We start from the raw sequence: 20,612 nt of genomic DNA, 5'->3' as shown, positions 1-20,612 counted from the left end.
TAGCCGTAGCAAGACGGGCAGACTCAGCAAAACTCCCCCCCGGGCCACGACCAACGTGTCGTCTGCGTAACAGATTACGCTCAGGCCCGGGAGGAGGGCACCTCTCAGCACCCAGTCATACCCGATATTCCACAAAAGGGGGCCGATGTCGCTCACCCTAAGACATGATTCTGAAGTTTCAATTGCATTGTAAATCCGCTGTGCTACTTTTTTTTTCCACTTATGGCCTGGTAGGCTAACGGGCTATTCCAGCTACGCGCGTACAGGTAGGTGAGCTCACGGGCTCAACCAGAGAGAATTTGCTGAGACTAACCCTAGCAAGAACAGTGCTTTGCAGATCTGAATTGCGACCCACTGAGAAGATCCGGCGAGAAACTCAGTGGACTGTGTCTATGCGTTATATCGCTCGCAGAACTCTATCGACGAGTTCGACAAGGATGGTGACGGGTGCTTGACAAGACATGTTTCGGGCGACTGCGGCTTTGTGCTCCCCCTTCGCCTTGGTCGTATAAGTGTTTCAAAACAGGAACGAAACTTTGCAGCAGAAGTGATGTTTACACATACGGGCTACATCGCAAAACCTACAATTGTATAGCACACAGTTTAACTTAAAAGCAGCTATTGAACGGGATCTAACAAGCCCCATGCCGGGCTTTTAAAAGAAGAACAGGAGCATACTTGAACGATAAATGTTTAAACTTGGTTTAATTAGAGAATACTACTGTTGGTAGAGCGTCTTGTGAGCCCGCCCTCCCATTTGTTTTTTATTGCTTTTATGGGTGGACGAGACATGAGTCCTTAGGTCTTTATTTTTACAGTAACAGAACCGATTACTGCACGGCAGAGCGGTGGTACCTACCCATGCGGCCTCACAAGACGTCCTACCACCAGTAAAGGCCCCTTTTGTGCCATGAAAAAGTAATGCGTTTCGATTTGAAGGCTGCGGCAACCTAGTGGAACTGAGACTTAGAATTCACGTTTCAAGGTAGGTGGCCGCATTTCCGTTGTTGATGCCTAAGGGCTCTGGTAAATTAATACTATGTGGGCCGGGAATAGTTCGACTCACTTAAAGCTTACTGCCCTTTTGGCTTCGAGAACGGCCGCCTTTAGGTTTAGGTACACCCTGTATAATGTTCTGCTGCTAGGCTGTTGCAGCTCGTTTGCTGAAATAAAAAGAAACTTGGAAACGAATAGACCGTCAGGTGTTCGCAAATTTTGTCTTCATTCTTAGAGTTCTTACATCAAAACTACTATGTTTTAAACCTAGTCTAGATTTATTCTCTATTTGTGATTCGCTAAAATTAAAACTATCCGTTGAATTATGAGTGGGTGTAACTTTCCTCGCACAAATCAATCAGGCATTTCGGACACAGGTGAGAAAAACGTTCGAAAGAACTTTTATCGTTTCATGGAAAATGTATTATGTAAGAATGACGTAAATTCTATTTACTTTTGTACGATTCTAGTTATGCATATATTCATGATGGAAGCGAAAGAATAATATCCATCAGGTAACAAAAATAGCTATCCATTTCGATTGAATATATTACTGGTGTGTTGGTCATTTCGAAACAAACAACACTCAAGGTTATTATGGGAATGAGGTTTTTTCGCTTTGTTTTATTAAAACAGCAATTCAGGAATGAAAGGAATACATGTTTGTTTTGGAATGAATACAACGGCCGTCTGGTGTAGTAGTAAGTGACATGGTCACTACACAAGGGGGTCGCGGGTTCGAATCCCGCCAAGGGAAGATATTTGTATGATAAATATAAATGTCTTTTCCAGGGTTATGGATGTATATTAAATATATGTATGTGTATAATAAAAATCTTACATTTATTTCCGTTATCTGGTACCTGTAACACAAGTTCTTTACGAACTTATCACGGGACCAGTTAACGTAGCGTGATTGTTAGTAAACATTTATTTATTTATTATAAAAAAAAAAAAAAAACGTATTCGCCCATAGATACAAAATTTATGACAGATTTGCCTACACAAAAACGTTTCTAAAAAGATTACGTGAAAGTCATACGTTTCAAAATAATTACATTACTTCTAACACTGACGTTTAATTTCAGGGCCTATCCGGCTACGACTATTGTTCGACCTCTTCTAAAGTATGCCAGATATCTAATGTATCTTTCTAAGGAAAACAACAGTGAAAGCCTTTATAGAAAAGACACTTTCTGTATAGAAATATTTGCCCGGACTTGTGGCTAGTATGGATGTCATGCCGTGTCTAATCATTTGGACGATATTATCAAAGAGTCCGCTCTATGGAAGAAATGAAGTGTTTTTTTTTATGATTGAAAGATTACTGGTGGCCTGGAGGCCTTTCCAGCTTCACCAGGACAGGTGGGCGAGCAAAGGCTCAGCCAGGAGGGGTGGGATTTGCTAACAACTACCCGAGCGCCTCCGAAGGAGACCTAACAACTCAAGAGCAATTGCTTCGCGAATGAATCTACTACCGGATCGGAATCGCGACCCACTGAGAAGATCCGGCGAGAAACTCAGCGGGCTGATGCATGGGTTAGGCTGCACGTCGACCTCTTTGTCGAGTTCGACGAGTACGGTTACCGGGGTTCCTCGGCCTGCTCCTAGTGTTAGAGCTGAAGGTATCTAATGCAAGAGTTATTGGATCTGATGGATCCGTAAGGACGTGTCTAGGGCGACGACGGTGACTTGCTCCTGCGTGATCAGGATTCGGGGAGTAGTCAGCGGCCGCAACGATAAGGCGATTATCATGACGCATAGCCTTATCGAAGTAACGTTCCGACACTGACTTCATGTGTTTGCGGATCGATTCGAGGCCCAGGTCGTCGTGTAGGTCGACGTTCCTCACGAACCACGGAGCCCCGACGGCTAACCAGCAAAAGCGGGATTGTAGGGATTGAAGGGTGTCTATGTGTGTGCGGGCCGTGTGAGCGAACACCACACTCGCGTAAGTCATGACGGGAAATGAAGTGTTCTGAGGAATTGTTTGGATAATACCAGTCTGTTAGTTCTTTATTTCCTAATAGAAGAAAAAAACCGGACTTGTTAGCAGATTTCCTCTGTTATTGCTACATGACCTCTTACTCCTGTATTTTAGGTAGATACGATATAATCAGGACAGCTCTCTGCAGGAAAAAAAATCTCGAGACGCAGAAAAAATGCCTTCATACCGTTTGTAGTCCGTAAATCCCCAAAGCTATCTCGCAAAGGCAGAATTAATCTTCCAGAAATGTCTAGATGACGAGGGTCGTCAATACTTCGCTTAAATAAAAAAAAAACCTAAAATATTTCAACTTAATATTATATTTGAACCCTAATATTCATTTGATCCTCTAAACTGTTTTTGTTATCTCTGTAGGTACTTATTTCGAAACCCTAACGATATAAACTAAATGTTATTAATATATTATATCATTACTAGCTGGCCCGGCAAACGTTATTTTGCCATATAAATTATTTCTAGGAAAGATAAAGATTCCGCGCCATCTGCCGGGCTGATTTGTAAATCTAAACCATTCTCACGTCCACCTGAAGGTACCTACACAGAAATTTCATTAAAATCGGTCCAGCCCTTTAGGAGGAGTTCAGTGACAAACACACGCACAGAAGAAATATAACTAGTCAGGTCATAAGTATTGTCACACAGTAAAAACTTTTCTTTTAGAATGCTGGCCACAAAAAAGTTTATTGAATTCGAAATTCGAATTCTTCATGAAAATAAAAATGTATACTTTTAGAATTTTACTCATTTTTAAATATGGAGTGGACGCTTAAAGAAGACCGTGTTGCAGTTATTGCGTTGCATCGTTGCGGTTACGCGCCAATTAAAATTTTTAACATACTGAAAAATTTGAATATAACCTAAAGATTCGTTTATCGTACCATCAAACGATACAATGAAGACTCTAGTGTAGATGACAGGTCAAGAAGTGGTCGCCCTCGGTCTGTTAGGACTCCAGCAGTGATAAAAGCTGTGAAGGCGCGAATTCAAAGAAATCCCAAACGTAAGCAGAAACTGTTAGCCCTTCAGATGGGGTTAAGCAGAACCACGGTGAAAAGGGTGTTAAATGAAGACTTAGGGCTTCGGGCATATCGAAAAAAACAGGACATCGTTTGAATGCTCGTCTAATGGACCTGAGACTGAAGAGATGCCGCGCTTTCTTGAAGCGGTACGCGGGAAAAAAATATCGGGAAATTCTTTTTTCGGATGAAAAAATTTTTACCGTAGAGGAGAGCTACAACAAACAAAATGATAAGGTGTACGCACACAGTAGTGAAGAAGCGAGCAACCGTATTCCGCGTGTCCAACGAGGTCATTTTCCATCCTCGCTCATGGTATGGTTGGGAGTTTCTTATTGGGGCTTAAGAGAGGTACATTTTTGTGAGAAAGGTGTAAAAACGAATGCAGTTGTGTATCAAAATACAGTCCTGACGAACCTTGTGGAACCTGTTTCTCATACCATGTTCTATAACAGGCACTGGGTATTCCAACAAGATTCGGCGCCAGCTCATAGAGCGAACAACACACAAGACTGGCTGGCGGCGCGTGAAATCGACTTCATCCGGCACGAAGACTGGCCCTCCTCCAGTCCAGATTTGAATCCGTTAGATTACAAGATATGGCAACACTTGGAGGAAAAGGCGTGCTCAAAGCCTCATCCCAATTTGGAGTCACTCAAGACATCCTTGATTAAGGCAGCCGCCGATATTGACATGGACCTCGTTCGTGCTGCGATAGACGACTGGCCGCGCAGATTGAAGGCCTGTATTCAAAATCACGGAGGTCATTTTGAATAAACTTTAGTGTCATAAGAATCTATGTTTTGTTAAGTTCATTTTGGTATATGAATGGTTACATAATGAATAAACTTGTTTCAATTATTTTACATTAAACATGTGACAGAACTTATGACCTGACTAGGTATATATAAAATTATAAATATGAAAGGTGTATGTTTGTTTATTATTCAATCACGAAAAATGATTAAAAACGAATTTGCATGTAATTTCGTACGTAAATAGATTATAGCTTTACCACAGGATGTTTTTATCTTGGTAAATGGCATGATTTGGGTTTCGCCGGGGCATGTCATTTCTACTTTAGTAAATAAAACCGCGTATTCGCTTGTTTGTAATTATACCTAGCAACAGATCTACAAATCGGCTGGTAGTTTATGGATCAAAGAAAGTGTTGCGAACATGAAACTCTATTTCGAGAAAATGCAACGTATTTCATTCATCCTTTCTGAATAGTGTTCTGAATATCATATTAAATGCGAGTGGAATCGTGGGATACGTCTACTAAGATTATTTTATTTTTCAACGAAAACTGCACTTGTGCTAAATTATGTTTTGATCCTAAATGGGTGTTATTTTTACCGTGTAGCAGTCAACCGTTCCGCTTTGAGTAGTAGTTCTATTTTTCCAACTGGATAGGTATCATACTATACAGCCTAATCTTTTATAATTTTTATTTATGAAAAATGATAATATAAAGTTAAATGAAATGAAGTTATCAATTAAGGGTTCAATAATCAAATAATGTTTAGTTATTAAACTAAGCTTATGTTTCAATTAATTTGAAACATTAATCAATTGGCATGAAATTAAATTTTTGTTTTTTATTTTTTATTATTATTAATAGTATTGTTAAATATCTATTGATATATTAATGTAATGCATGCTGTAATTGTCTCGAATTAGAGTTGCAGTTATAAATTGCTCTATACATGTCAATGTTATTTTATGTCTTACTGTAAACCCTGTCGGTAATCCTTAAATAAATAAATGAAATGAAATGAGATGAGAAGATATGGGATGAAATATAATCTCAGTAAAATGGTGATTATTTACAGAGACTTATCAGTGGATTTTGTGGAGAATCCAGAGAAGCTACGTCCAGCGGTTTCGTTTCATTTTCCCACATTTGTGCACTTTCACAGATACTAAACAGTTAATAAACTACCGTTATTACACATTTAGACCTGAAGAAACACTAAATAGACAAAATTAAATTTCACACAACTTCGCCACACGCGTTCCCACCTTCCTTCCTTGAATAATAACATTAATAACAGACTTGATAGATAATCGTTACAATTGACACCTCAACCACGTGTCTAACCAATGCCACGGAATCAGTGATATATGTACCCGTTAATACCATGAGAAGGAGTGTCAGAAAAAGACATGGATAGATTGCGTGAAAGAAGATATGCAAGTAGAGAGTGTATGTATAGAGATGACTTATGAATGATGGCCTGAATATAAAAAGAGGGCATGCTTCGCCGACTCTTCATTGTGAGATACAGGCAAGAATAGGAAGTACTTGTTAAAACCGTCTAAAATTATAAGTAGTCAGTTATTTTTTTATATATTTGTGATATTATAAGTACCTGAATATTAAAAATAGTAAAAGCATTCATTAAACCTCAAAGATAATTTTAAAGCAATTTAAGACCGTCAGGTCGTTAAACCTCATTTGTGCTTTGTTGTCGTAATAAATGCGGATCATTAATTACAAAGATTAGATCGAGAACAATTCAACTTTATAACGAATGGGTAGCAGTGTTCTCTGAGAACTAAACCAGCGTGTTGTGATTGCTAACCTTTATTTACTTTTTTTTCCTACCTAAGCTGATGGTCTAGAGAGACCATGTCAGCATCACCGGGCTAGTACCTATGCTAGGCTATATCAGTGTTATCCTGGCAATGAAAAAAGCCACACTGCATCATGATTATGAGAAGGTGAAATTATTAGCAGGAACATTAATCTGATTTCGCAGCGAACTCAATCAGAAAACTTTAGGTCTTATTGTTTGTAAACATAGCGTCCATCTCATTTACCTATATATAAGGCCTAAAGCCTCTCGTATTGAGCGATAATAGCTTCAACTGTGAAATATGGACAACCAGACGTGGTGAAAAATTCTCTTTGCTATTGAGTTACGAAAGTAAAAAACATGTAAAAAAAATTACTTTGTTCTAATTCTGCAGTTTGACAGTAACGCTATTTTACATTGTACATAGTCGATCTGTGATGACAAGTAATGTACTTAAATTTTAATGCGCACTTATCGAGCTGAAAGGTGGTAGTAACATAAATATATCTAAGTGCTCCGGTAGGGACCGCCTATAAACTTTAAACGCCCCTTGTAACTCATTCTACACATTATTAACACTCACAATCTAAAATAAGTGGCGTCTAATGTGTAACTTGTGGATGAAACTACTATTTAAAAGGATCGACACGTTATAACGAAATCAATCTTTTATTTTCTCTCACATCATTAGTTGAGATTTTAAATAGGGTGCCAAACTAACTACCGAAGTAAGACCTCGAATATTAAGATTACACTGAATCTAATTTACTAAATTGCGTATTAGCATCTTACTTGAGATGCGAAGAGAATTATCTTATAACGCGGTTATTAGCCACGTTGAAACGTCTCAGGAAAACAAAATTATTTAGGGCGATATCCTTATTAAAAAATTTAAAATTTAATATTAGAAAAAAAAGTCACAAAAGAGAGTCGCGTATTTCACTGCATCAGTAGCAAGCGTTGATCAATAAAATTTCAAATTTTTCATTGCACTAATAAATAATAAATCGGCTTCAGTGATAAAACAACCCAGCATAGTACTTTTTATTTAGGATTCGAAGTGTCTTGTAACTGAAATTATGAAAAAATGCCTACATGTCCTTTATGCCGCAAATTGTAATTTGTAATACCTACTGTTTATGCAAACACAACATTAAAGACATATGGTTCTCTATCCCTTGGTCCCTCGTTTCTCTGTGAGAGATTTAAAAAATGTAATGCTTTGTTCTTACCACTTCAAACGCACGCTGCCCATATAATATTTATTCATATCTAAAATTATAATTTTAATATAGCTAACCTGTATTTTCAATAAATAACTTCTCTAACAAATAAAATTGAGACATCCATTAAATATGGGCGGCGATATACACGATAAGACACACGTGAAACCTGGAAATCGTTAAAGAGGTGCAACAAGAACGCCTGTCAAACTATGCTTGCAAAGAGGCATGTATACTAAAAAAAGCAAAAAAAAAGAAGGAAAAATCGTTTTACCGTTACCTTAGGAATGATAAGATTTAGTCTAGAACTAATTTTAGGAACTGGAAGACTCGAGTAGAACTGTTAATTGAGATCTAGACTATTTAGTATGCAGTAACCGTCTACTAAGTGCGTCTTTGTTTATTGAATTGAGATTTAGTTTCTGAACTAATTGTAAGTACCCGATCACAATTTATTTTACCTAGGGAAATTCGGTAAGTCCTGAAATTGGCTAATTAACTAATAAAAAACCTTTTCACTTGATTACTCGAGGAGGAAGGCAATATTGTTTGAGCGTATGAATGCATGCGTGTATTCCTAATCGTATGACATGCTCTACAGCTTAAACATTTGAGGCACCATTAATTGACTTTTACTAGTGGTAGGATCTCTTGTGAGTCCGCACGGGTACCACCACCATGCCTATTTCAGCCGTAAATCAGTAATGCGTTTCGGTTTGAAGGGTGGGCAGCTGTTGTAAACATACTGAAACCTTAGAACTTATATATCAAGACGGGTGGCGGCATTTACGTTATAGATGTCTATGAGCTCCGTCAACCACTTAACACCAGGTCGGCTGTGAGCTCATCCATCCATCTATGCAATAAAAAAATTTGAGATTTCAATACGCTGTCCCACCCTTCAAGCTGGATCCTACGATTGCTCCATATGCTTGGGAGCTGCAGGAGTACTTTCGCTAATTCTGGTGTAATAAGACACGACTTAAGTCTTCATAGACCATTTATTGTAGAACAACCATCACGGAGGTGCACAGCTTAAGCCAGCGTTCACACACGGAGGCCACTGGTGTGCTTAGTGCGAGTTTTTTAACGTTTTCGATAGCGTAAAAGTTATCCCAATTTTGTATGCAGTTGGAACAACGCCCCTAGTGGCAAACGTAGGCAAACCATCCCATTCTATACAAATATGAGCTAACTTTTACGCTATCGAGAACGTTAAAAAACTCGCACTAAGCACACGGGTCCTAACAGTGTTGCCCGCTTCTACTTAACGTACACCACTCTCCACTGCAGCAACAGAAGTCGTCGTGAAGTCGTCGTGGCCTAAAGGATAAGACGTCCGGTGCATTCGTGTTGAGCGATGCACCGGTGTTCGAATCTCAGGCGGGTACCAATTTTTCTAATGAAATACGTACTCAACAAATGTTCACGATTGATTTCCACGGTGAAGGAATAACATCGTGTAATAAAAATGAAACCCGCAAAATTATAATTTGCGTAATTACTGGTGATAGGACCTCTTGTGAGTCCGCGCGGGTGGGTACCACCACCCCGCCTATTTCTGCCGTGAAGCAGTAATGCCTTTCGTTTCGAAGGGTGGGGTAGCCGTTGTAACTATACTGAGACCTTAGAACTTATATTATCTCAAGGTGGGTGGCGCATTTACATTGTAGATGTCTATGGGCTCCAGTAACCACTTAACACCAGGTGGGCTGTGAGCTCGTCCACCCATCTAAGCAATAAAAAAAAAAAAAAACAAGCAGGATATTGATCAGCGCGAGTCGTGATACCCTCAAACACTACTTGATTATTTTTTCCTACCTATGCTGATAGCCTTGAGAGGCTATTTCAGCTTCACCCTAACGTGTGTAGGTGAGCTTAGGGGGCTCAAACCGGGAGTGTTGCTAACACTGGCCCTAGCAAGAGCAGTGCTTCGCAGAATCTACCACCGGATCGGAAACGCGACCCGCTGAGAAACTCAGTGGGCTGTGTCTATGGCTTAATTTACCGTTAATGGATCGGGAGGATTCGTATATACGTGTTTAAGGCGACGTCGACTCTACTTAAAATGATAAAGCATCATAGTATTAGGTACTTGTAGAAATGAAACAAACGCACACATTTCGACTCAACAATTTCGTACGACTTCAATTAGTGAATGGCATGGATGGATATTACCTATGCTTTATGTAGGTAATTTATTGTACTAATGGTGTCAGGAACAGGTAAAGGTCGCGAGACCTCCCGTAGGCATTAATGTAAGGTTGAATAAATTGTCATAATGTTATGTGGTTTTATTCGCGGGCATTTATTTTCTCTTTATAATTTAGTTTCACGATGATTATTTTTGATTCTGTAGATGCGTAAACGTATTTCCCTGGTATAAAGTGGTTGATGAAGCAATTAGATATAGACGTGAATACCACCACTGACCATGAAATAAAGTCTAAGTCTCTATAGTTAGTCTCCATAGTCGATAATATTCCTTAAACAAAATATACTTTATAAAATATATTACAAAATATACTTAAAAAAGCATAATTATTATTTAGACTATAACAGTAATCGATTCACATTTAGAAATCGTAACATATGATACTCGAAATAATTAGAAAAGAAACATAATGGCGATACACCAAGCTAAGTGAAGTATAAGTTTTATCTGGCTTAATATCAGTCTTGTGAGGTATAATTTTCGTAACGGCGAAGAGCAACTTTTAGTTGAACATTTTAGTTAAATTTAGACGCAAGGTGTTTGGGCCTATTTCCAGATTGTCAAACACATTTCAAACAACAAAGTTTTATAGAATTGTGTTATATGTATTTTCGTTGTAATGGGTCTTAGGCGTGAAAGCCCTGGCGTATCGCTCATATAATATGTACATACATATTGTTGTTTTCTGATTAGTTTGCCGTGGAATCAAAAGCTGCAATTCACGTCATTTCGGATTCTCTCAATCCACTCAGGGTGCTTTTAGGTACCCCAAGCACCGGTCATCGTTCTCGTCGAACCCATCACTTGCGACAAAGGGCTCGGCGCGTAAATTAACCTACAGACACAGCCCACTGAATTTCTCGCCGGATCTTTTCAGTGGGTCGCGTTTCCGATCCGGTGGTAAATTCTGCGAAGCACTACTCTTGCTAGAGTTAGTGTTAGAAACATTTTCAGATTTGAGCCCCGTGAGCTCACCTACTTGTTAAGGTTACGCTGAAATGGTCTCTCAAGACCATCAGCTTGAAAAAAAAGATGCAATTTACTACTGCCATTTCTTGAGTCGAAAAGAAATTATCAGACTCTTTCACAGCATTTCAGCGTTGATATATTTGTGAAAGTCGAAACCCAAAACCGCTCTATACTTACAATAACCTACTGAAAATCCTTTGGCCCTGACTAAGCAGTGGTTTATTAGTACAAGACATGGAAAAGTTATCTTTCCTTCTTACACTTCATCACCTGTATCTGCAAAAAAAACATTCACGGCCAACCATCGGTGCCAATATCTTATCACTTCCGGGTGGCTTTTTCACGATGACTGCGACTTTACGATTACCTATATACCTAATAGCAACATACAGCATAATAATATATATGTATTATAAATTCTGGAACATCAATACGTTACCAAAATCAACTTCATTAAAATGTATACTCGTTACCGTTCATTGGCGTTATTTCCTTTGATCGTAATTTCGTAGATTCACCCGTCTCAATTCAGCGGAGAGGAGCAGGGTTCAAAGAATTTCTGATTATGCACATAAAATGTAAATCTAAGTATATAGAAATGGAGTTACTCTGTATTTTAGTCGCATTTTAACAAGTAATTCTTTTTGTTTTTTTTTTATTGCTTAAGTGGGTGGACGAGCTCATAGCCCACCTGGTGTTAAATGCTTACTGGAGCCCATAGACATCCAAAACGTAAATGCGCCACCCACCTCGAGATATAAGTTCTAAGGCCTCAGTATAGTTACAACGGCTGCCCCACCCTTCAAACCGAAACGCATTACTGCTTCACGGCAGAAATAGGCAGCGTGGTGGTACTTACCCGTGCGGACTCACAAGAGAGGTATTTATTTAACTTATATGTAACTATTGTACATAATATATTATGTAATAGCTGTATAACAATTTAGCGTTTTTAATGTTTTCATTGCACATTTTTTCCATTTCTAATTGTAGCATCCGTATCTATATAGGCAAGGCTTGAAATAAAAGAGGTATTCGTTGTAAAATAATTTTATTCAAATTATTATTTATTATTAATTAAATAATTATATATTTTTTTATTATCATCACATTATTTCCGACGTTTCGAATACCTACAGTACTTACAGTTTTAGTACCTAATAATAGAATAATAGGGCCTAAAGGATAAGAAGACAGTTTGACTGTTGATAATATTTTTTTCTAAGGAAATGCTTAAAACTTATTCAGGGGCGACTTCCACGATCAAGAAATAAGATCGTGTAATAAAAATCAATAATCAAATCCATAAAAAGTAAGAATTTGTATAAATACGAAATGTCGCGAATTGTGTGTTTTTAAGTTTTTATGGCCATTGTAAGCAGACTAGAATACCTCACCTGACCTCGTAGTGAGTGGCCAGCGTTGCTCATCAACCTTAACAATGCCAGTCATAGCAAACTACTGCTACCTAACATGTGAAACAGCCTGTATACAAAACAATCGAGATTTCGCCCTCATGACTCGAGGATGCAATACCAGGAATTTTAATAAAAAAGCTAAGTACGGGGCTATCAGTTTTTTCTGTATGTACAAGTACATCTATTTTATGAATCTATATGTAATAAAGCAGCCTGTTAACGAAAACTAGTTAATTCCAAAAAAATACCATAAAACACAATTTTTTTTTTCGATTTCCATATTTGTAGTAGACAGGTAAATAAGGACGACGATGTGCTTTGTTCCTTAATATTTTTAAAATCTCTTACGTAAATTAAACTACGTCAATTTCACCAACGAATAGACATTTAGTGGGTTTCAAGCTAAAATTAGCCCAGTCACGCTCAGCTAGCTCCCCGAAATATGACGCGTTTCACCTCGGTAAGCAATTTCTAAAAACATAAGAGCTTTAGGAGGCCACAGCCTCCGGCTTTATGGACTTATGAAAAAATCACCGGAATCGGAAATTCCGTCCCGGCGAATTCTCTTTTTACCTTTTTGTTTGTAAAATATACAGAGGTCCCGAAATAGGTGCCTACGACGCCATATTTATCGTGAATACATACATATGAAGGCTTTTCAATCTCGTAAGCGATTGAATAATGTGGGTTTGAGTGAAACGAAAAAAATATGAATAAAAACTCTTTTAGCACTTTGATGAAAATTTTCGTACGTACGTAAGGAGGACAACTTTATCAAAATCGCTTTAAACGATTTTTTTTTTGCCCTTGTAGGCAGACGAGCATACTACCCACCTGATGGTGAGTGGTTACCGTCGCCCATGGACTTCAGCAATGCCAGGGGCAGAGCCAAGCCGCTGCCTACTAATTACATTATAATTTATTTATTTATTTATAACTTATTTATTTATTATATAATTACATTATTAATTATATTATATTAGACATTATAATATGATAATATAGGTAGGTACCTAACGATTTTCGGATCTAAGGTTTCGAGTGTTTATAGTGCTCATCTACACATAATATTAGGTAGGTACCAAGGCCAACTCTAACCACAGCTACATTTATTCAACTTTAATAGCTTCAATTACTTTCTCCTCCGGGGAATTAATACTTCCTGCCTCAATCTATATATCAAGATCGATATGAAATGTTAAATAACATTGAAATGCCGCCTATCCTAAGATTCAAAAAAGTGCACGAGACGGAAATAAGAAATCGCGGTAGAAATAAATAGGACGACACCTCCCATTATTTATTTGCGAGTTTAATTTTTTGAAACTATATTGCCCTTCAACTTAAAAACTGTTCCGTGTATTTATTTTTATTACGCCCCACCTGATGGTGAGTGGTTACCTCCGCCCATGGACTTCAGCAATGCCGAGGTGAAGAGCCAAGCCGCTGCCTACCGTTAAGCACTCTCCACAAGCCTCGTTTGAAAAAGGACATGTTATAGCGCTCGGGAAACACCGTCGAGGGGAGCTCATTCCAAAGCCGGATGATACGCGGCAAAAAAGATCTGAAAATTCACTGTGGATGAATGCAGTGGCTCCAAGTAGTATGGATGAACTCTACTCCAGTGGCGGGCGGTGCGATAGTAAAAACGAGATGGTGGAATCATCTCAAACAATTCCTCAGAGCCCTCCCTATGGAACAAATTATTGATGGTGTAGGTATACAAATTAAGTACGTGGGCGCATTGCAAGGGCACACGAATAAGTATATAATCCTGTCAGTTTCTGCTGCAGGGCCTGGTGTACCAGTTTGAAGTTTGGGACAGCCGTTACTATACAATAAACTTCGACGTCACCTATCAAGATGGGTGACGATATTCCCATTGTGGTGTCTGTCAGCCTAGTGAACTTTCAAAATTCCAGACGTGAAAATTAGTCCCAAAGTCAGGGTCATGTTGCAGTTTAATCGCAATATGCATGACCAAACACCTTACATTTTTTGGGTGGACTAGCTCACGGCCCACCTAGTGTTAAGTGGTTACCGGAGCCGCTAGACATCTACAACGTAAATGCCGCCACCCACCACGAGACACGAGTTCTAAGGTCTGTTTTTACAGCACAACGTCCTATCATAGTAATTACGTAAAATGTAATTTTGTGGGTTTCATTTTTATTGCACGATGACCGTGAAAGTCGATCGTGAACATATCCCAAGTATTTCTCATTACATTAGAAAAAATGGTAATCATGCAAATTATAATTTAGCGGATAAACATGTGGATGACGAAATAAAAATAAAACAATCATTGCGCCCTGCGTCCGTTTATTTATGTAATTCAAATTTAATTAAAATACATCGATAAGTGCTAAATTAATTAACTTCATTTACTAACAGTACCCATACCATATACATACAATGAATTGTTTTAAACTTTCGCGTCACATGGACACACTATTATTTAACAACGATTTTCATATTTAATGAGTTACAGATATATCCGCGCTGTTGCAAGCGTCATGATCACGTGCAGACAAAAGTCTGTGGGTACGACGCGACGATAGGAGCACATATATTGCGACTGCAATGGTGAATTGCGGCACCATAACAAAAAAGCCTTTCTTCACAGTAAACTTATGTTGATGTTGTTATTAAATACTCTATTTTTATAATTTTATATTTGTTCAAATTGTGATCTTGATTGATTTCTCAGTTTATAAATACAAATATTGATTAACTACAAAAAAAATACTAATTTCAATTATAATACAGTCTTAAATATATTTTCCTTGTAATATTTTAGTTCTTGGACGCTCTCAAGAATATCATTTAATGCCCGATGCTCAAATTTTTTTTGGGGTATTAAAGAATATTCTCGTGGGTACCATCGTTTTGCCAATTCTTTAACTGTACTGACATCTATACAACGATAATGTAAATAATCATTTAATTTAGGCATGTACTTTATTAAAAACATCCTATCCATATAAATACTGTTACCAGCCAGTGGACAAATTTTCTCTGGTACATGATTACTGACAAACTTCAGAATTATTCTCTCAGCTTCAGCTAATGATGTGTTTGATTTAAGGCACGCCTCTGTCAACCCTGTCTGGACAAATATAAAATTTTAATTAACCCACACTTTATGGTTCTTAAAATGTATGAAAATTTTACACAATTAATAGGGGAAACACAGCTGATTTTTACAGTAATGCATTTGGGTTTGAAGAGTGAGGCAGTCATTGTACTATGTATAAGACTAAGGCTTAGAACCCATGCCTCAAAGTGGGTACCAGCGTTTTCGTTTTTAATTTAAAACCAGGTAGGTGCGGGGTAGTCCATCTATCTAAGCCAATAATCTCCAACCTGTGATACGCACCATACCTTTGAGGGTATGAGAAAATTACATTGGGAATGACAAAAATACTGAACAGTTAAAATAGTAAACAGTCTTTGCCTATGAAGTTGCCATTTCATATACAGAATAAGATAATTTTTTATAAATAATTATTATTTCTATACATCAAAACATGCATCCATGGTATCGGTGCATCTCTATCAGCACATTAGTAATTTTCAATCCCTTTCTTGAAAAAGTCAGGGGCATGGGAGCCAACAAATTCTTTTAAGAAATTTTGTACAGTATTGTTTTTTTTCCCTTCTAAGAAGTTGTCCAAACTTTGAAAAAAGTAGGAGTCTGTCAGCGATAGGTCTGATGAGTATGGTGGATGATGCCAAAACATCAAACCCTAGCTCTTGTAGCTTGGAGAGATTGTTATGTCGAGCATTGGCGTGTAGGACCATTGAGGACGAGCGATTAATCAAGGATGGTCAGAGATTTGCGAACTTCTCAATAATTGTATCAAGTTCCCCACGGACAAATCTGCAGTTATGCCTGTTCCATTCGGTAAGAAGCTATGATTAATTTTACTGGCACTAGACCACCCAACAGGGACCATAACTTTTTAGAGGTAAGGTTTGGCTTGGGACATTGCTAGGACCTATTATAAACATTATTATGATCTTATTGTATCTATAATATTTAAGTTTTAAATAAACTTTACAACTAATTACTTATTAAAGTGCTAAACTATATGCTTTTAGGTTAGTAAAATACATTGGTTCATATATTGCCTGCCTAATTTTGTGTCAGTTAAGAGAAAATTCATTTTTAGGAGTTAAACTAGGAATAAAAAAGAATATCTAGCCTAGTCCCTCAAGACACATCTTAGAAAAACATAAAATATTAACTTTGGTAATTTTTTAACTCAAAATCCTTTTATTTCAGACAAACAGAATGGTTCTTGTCTTCGATAAACAATACTATTGTTGATGGAAGGTTCTTGTGCACACGACAAAATTGCTCATTTTCAAAAACAGTTATATTATATTGATAATATATATTTTACCTCGCCATGTTGGACCTTACACCAGTTATTCATTTTGTTTAAAGTCACTTCAGGTAGATTTATAACTATATCGGGACCAGTCGCCACTACATTTAGCTGTGCATCTGTCACAAGACACGCTATTTCCATTATGTGGTCATTTTCAATGTCAAGTCCTGTCATTTCAAGATCCATCCATACAATCCTCTGAGCTATGTCAACTTTAGTATTTTTTTTCTTCATTATTTTTGGAGCTGCAAAATAAAAAATTGTAATTTTTTATTGTGTACGCTATTGGACGAGCTCACGGCCCACCTGGTGTTAAGTGGTTACCGGAACCCATAGACATCTACAACGTAAATGCCTTCAACCACTTTGAGATATGAATTCTAGTCTCAGTATAGTTACAATGGCTGCCCTACCCTTCAAACCGAAACGCATTACTGCTGGCAGAAATAGGCAGGGTGGTGGTACCTAACTGTGTGGACTCACAAAAGGTCTTACAACCAGTAAAAATGTGTTAAAAATCTACTATTATCTATGTATAATCTGCTGCCTACTAATTATCATTACCAAATCAGTTACAAAAAATCTAATCTGATGACAATAAGATTTCTAACACTTTTTTGTATGTTTGTTTAGTGATGTATGGATTTCCCTTCTATATAAAAATATATATGATAGAAACCTACATATTGGTGGAGATTTAGTTTTTGTTTAGTGACTAAAATAATGTGAAATCATTTTGACCTACCAGAAAGATGCACTCATAGCAAGAGCTCAACTATGCAGAGTATTTCAAATACCATATTTTTTATTCTAATACAAAAAGCTCATTCACAGAAGACTTCCACAATGAAGGAATAACTTCAAGTATTAAAAAACAAACCCAAAAAAAATGTAAGTTACTTAACTACCATACAAAGTCTCAAAGCGAGCAGTGGTAGAATCCACATTGTGATTTCTATGGACTCTAGAACCACTTAAACCAGGTTTGGTCCACCTATTGCCATTGACTGGCAAATAAAAATTTTTGCAAAAAGTTAACAAGACTGACATGAGAATGTCATCAATGCAGTCAAAGACAATTAAATATGCAAGGGTAACTCAGCTTTTAAATAAAATTATAAACAAAATACCTATAAAATAAAGAATTTGATAACGTAAATGCATTTAACAGAATACTTAGTGGTAAGTTAGGCAATGATTTTCAAAAAAATATTTACTTCAGGTAGGTACACTAAATCATATTATTTATTTGAAATGAATTTTAGTGTACTTACACATGGACAAATTACGAGTTAAGAACGTTATTGCACTTCGTGATAACGTAGATTTTATCATGTTGTATGTAATTGTTTTAATGTGAAATAGAATTTACATGCTGAATGTAACTGCATGTCATTACACAAAAAAAAAACGAAATTAATAGTTGTACAACATTACATTACATACTATTTATATATTTACACCAATATTATCTATACTAATCTAATTACAATAACGACCAAGTTTATTAAATTGCTTTGTATTTAATAATACTTTAATCTATTTAATGAAGAATTTAGAGCAATTTGGACATGTGCGATATAGAATTACAGACCATTCATACATGGATAAGGGTGAGACCGATATATTAGTATTCATTACGATATTCGTAATACAGCTTCTATTCGTGTATCGGTAATCCGTCGAAATCTGATACGCTAATATTCACTTATTCATAATATTAGCCAACTCACATCGGTCGGGTTGTATTTATCCACAGAACACTGCTACTTGTAGCGAACTATCTATCACACGAAAATATTAGACATGTGTAAGTAATGCGAGTGATATTACTCCGGTAATATTACTCTACGATGTAATGCAACATCACACATTACGCGAAGGAAACAAACATCACACTATCACCCAACATGTTTCTTTCTTTGTCGTGTAATGTTGCTTAATACACGAACGCAACCGAGCGAGCGAGACAGACCGATCGACGCTGCAACGCGATGGCTTGACGTGCAGTGCTACAGCACTACGCAAAATAAATGAGCAAGCGACACGGAATTATTCCTAGTGATTTTGAACCGTATGCCCTAGCCGCTAGGTACATTTTTATACCTATGGTACGTCTGAATTTTAATATAGGTATTTGTGTTTATATTTTTCATGCGGCCAGCCAGTAGTTCCCCGCAAGTAGTTACTTAATTTTTTATTCACAACTTTTGTAAAATCGCTAGTCGCTCGTAATTGTTTAGTAATATTTAATATTAATTTTTGTGTTTGAATTACTTAAGCACTTGTTTGAAGATAGTTTTATTATTTGTTTTAATGCGTGTTTAATAAGTGAAAGAAAGAATGGCGTCTAAATGAAAGTACAGTCCTCTTTGGATGTACTTTGAGGAGACCGCGCCGAAATAATGCGTCTACTGCTCTCATATATTAACATTATCGTCGAGCTCAATTTGCAGTCTAAGTCGCCATATGAAATCCGTTCATCCCACAATAAATTATATAAAGTAAAAAATTAAATTATTATATTATTAAGTAAGTCAATCTCTGTCAAGTAATATAACAGTGTATTACAATACAAAGTACTATGAACACATCACTTAGGTAATGATTCGGGTGTATAGATACAATGTATTCGTCACAGTATCTATTGAACGCACTGAGTAATGTTAAGAGTGATGTATAATGTTTTCGAGTAATATCACCTTTATTGCTTAGATGGATGGACGAACTCATAGCCCACCTGATGTTAAGTGGTTACTGGAGCCCACAGACATCCAGATGGCGCATTTACGTTGTAGATGTCTATGGGCTCCAGTAACCACTTAACACTAGGTAGGCTGTGAGCTCGTCCACACATCTAAGCAATAAAAAATAAATAAAAAAACGTAAATGCGCCACCCACCTCGAGATATAAGTTCTAAGGTCTCAGTATAGTTACGACGGCTACCCCACCCTTCGAACCGAAACGCATTACTGCTTCACGGCGGAAATAGCCAGGGTGGTGGTACCTACCCGTGCGCACTCCCAAGAGGTCCTACCACCAGTGATTACGCAAATTATAATTTTGCGGGTTTGATTTTTATTACACGATGTTATTCCTTCACCCGTGGAAGTCAATCGTGAACATTTGATGAGTACGTATTTCATTAGAAAAATTGGTACCCGCCTGCGGGATTCGAACACCGGTGCATCGCTTCATACGAATGCATCGGACGTCTTATATATATAATAATAAATAATAATAATAATAATAAATATTTACTAAAAATCACGCCACGCTAAGTGGTCCCGCGCTAAGTTCGTAAAGAACTTGTGTTACAGGTACCAGATAACGGAAATAAATGTAAGATTTTTATTATACACATACATATATTTAATATACGTCCATAACCCTGGAAAAGACATTTATATTTATCATACAAATATCTTCCCTTGGCGGGATTCAAACCCGCGACCCCCTTATGTAGTGACCATGTCACTTACCACTACACCAGACAGCCGTCAAATTATTGTAAAATATTTAGTATAAAGTATTACTTGTAAAATATTTAGTATAAAGTCAAATTCCTAGATACAATATACTATTTATATTATTAATAACTAATTTATGTGTATTATCTATGATTATTAACATATTTCACGAATACCGTATTAGGTTTAACTCGTTTACCCGTTTTATCGAAGTATATTAAGATATCAGGATATTCACGTATTAGTTAAGGTATTATAATATTACATAACGAATATATTCGTATTAGCTAATATTGACAAATATTGGTATTAACCAT

General features: G+C 37.1%; 1 protein-coding gene across 5 annotated transcripts; it reads right to left on the bottom strand.

Annotated features, from left to right (window-relative positions):
- Positions 1-14,732: 14,732 nt before the first annotated feature.
- On the bottom strand, positions 14,733-18,732 carry LOC114245945 (oligoribonuclease, mitochondrial). Of its 5 annotated transcripts, none has more exons than XM_089737729.1 (3): positions 18,419-18,732; positions 16,837-17,069; positions 14,733-15,536 (listed from the first exon to the last, which is right to left on the bottom strand). In XM_089737729.1, the coding sequence occupies exons 1-3, from the start codon at positions 18,423-18,425 to the stop codon at positions 15,186-15,188; spliced, it is 591 nt and encodes a 196-aa protein (XP_089593855.1). In that variant the 5' UTR covers positions 18,426-18,732; the 3' UTR covers positions 14,733-15,185. The 5 variants fall into 5 exon arrangements, with proteins under 5 accessions (XP_089593855.1, XP_028034073.2, XP_028034071.2 ...); XM_028178272.2 differs by having other exon boundaries at positions 18,558-18,692; XM_028178270.2 differs by having other exon boundaries at positions 18,099-18,431.
- Between the last annotated feature and the right edge of the window lie 1,880 nt (positions 18,733-20,612).

The sequence above is a fragment of the Bombyx mandarina genome, chromosome 23 (genome assembly GCF_030267445.1).
Source record: "Bombyx mandarina strain Sakado chromosome 23, ASM3026744v2".
Classification (NCBI taxonomy): domain Eukaryota; kingdom Metazoa; phylum Arthropoda; class Insecta; order Lepidoptera; family Bombycidae; genus Bombyx; species Bombyx mandarina.
This window is presented reverse-complemented; position numbering and strand designations above follow the sequence as displayed.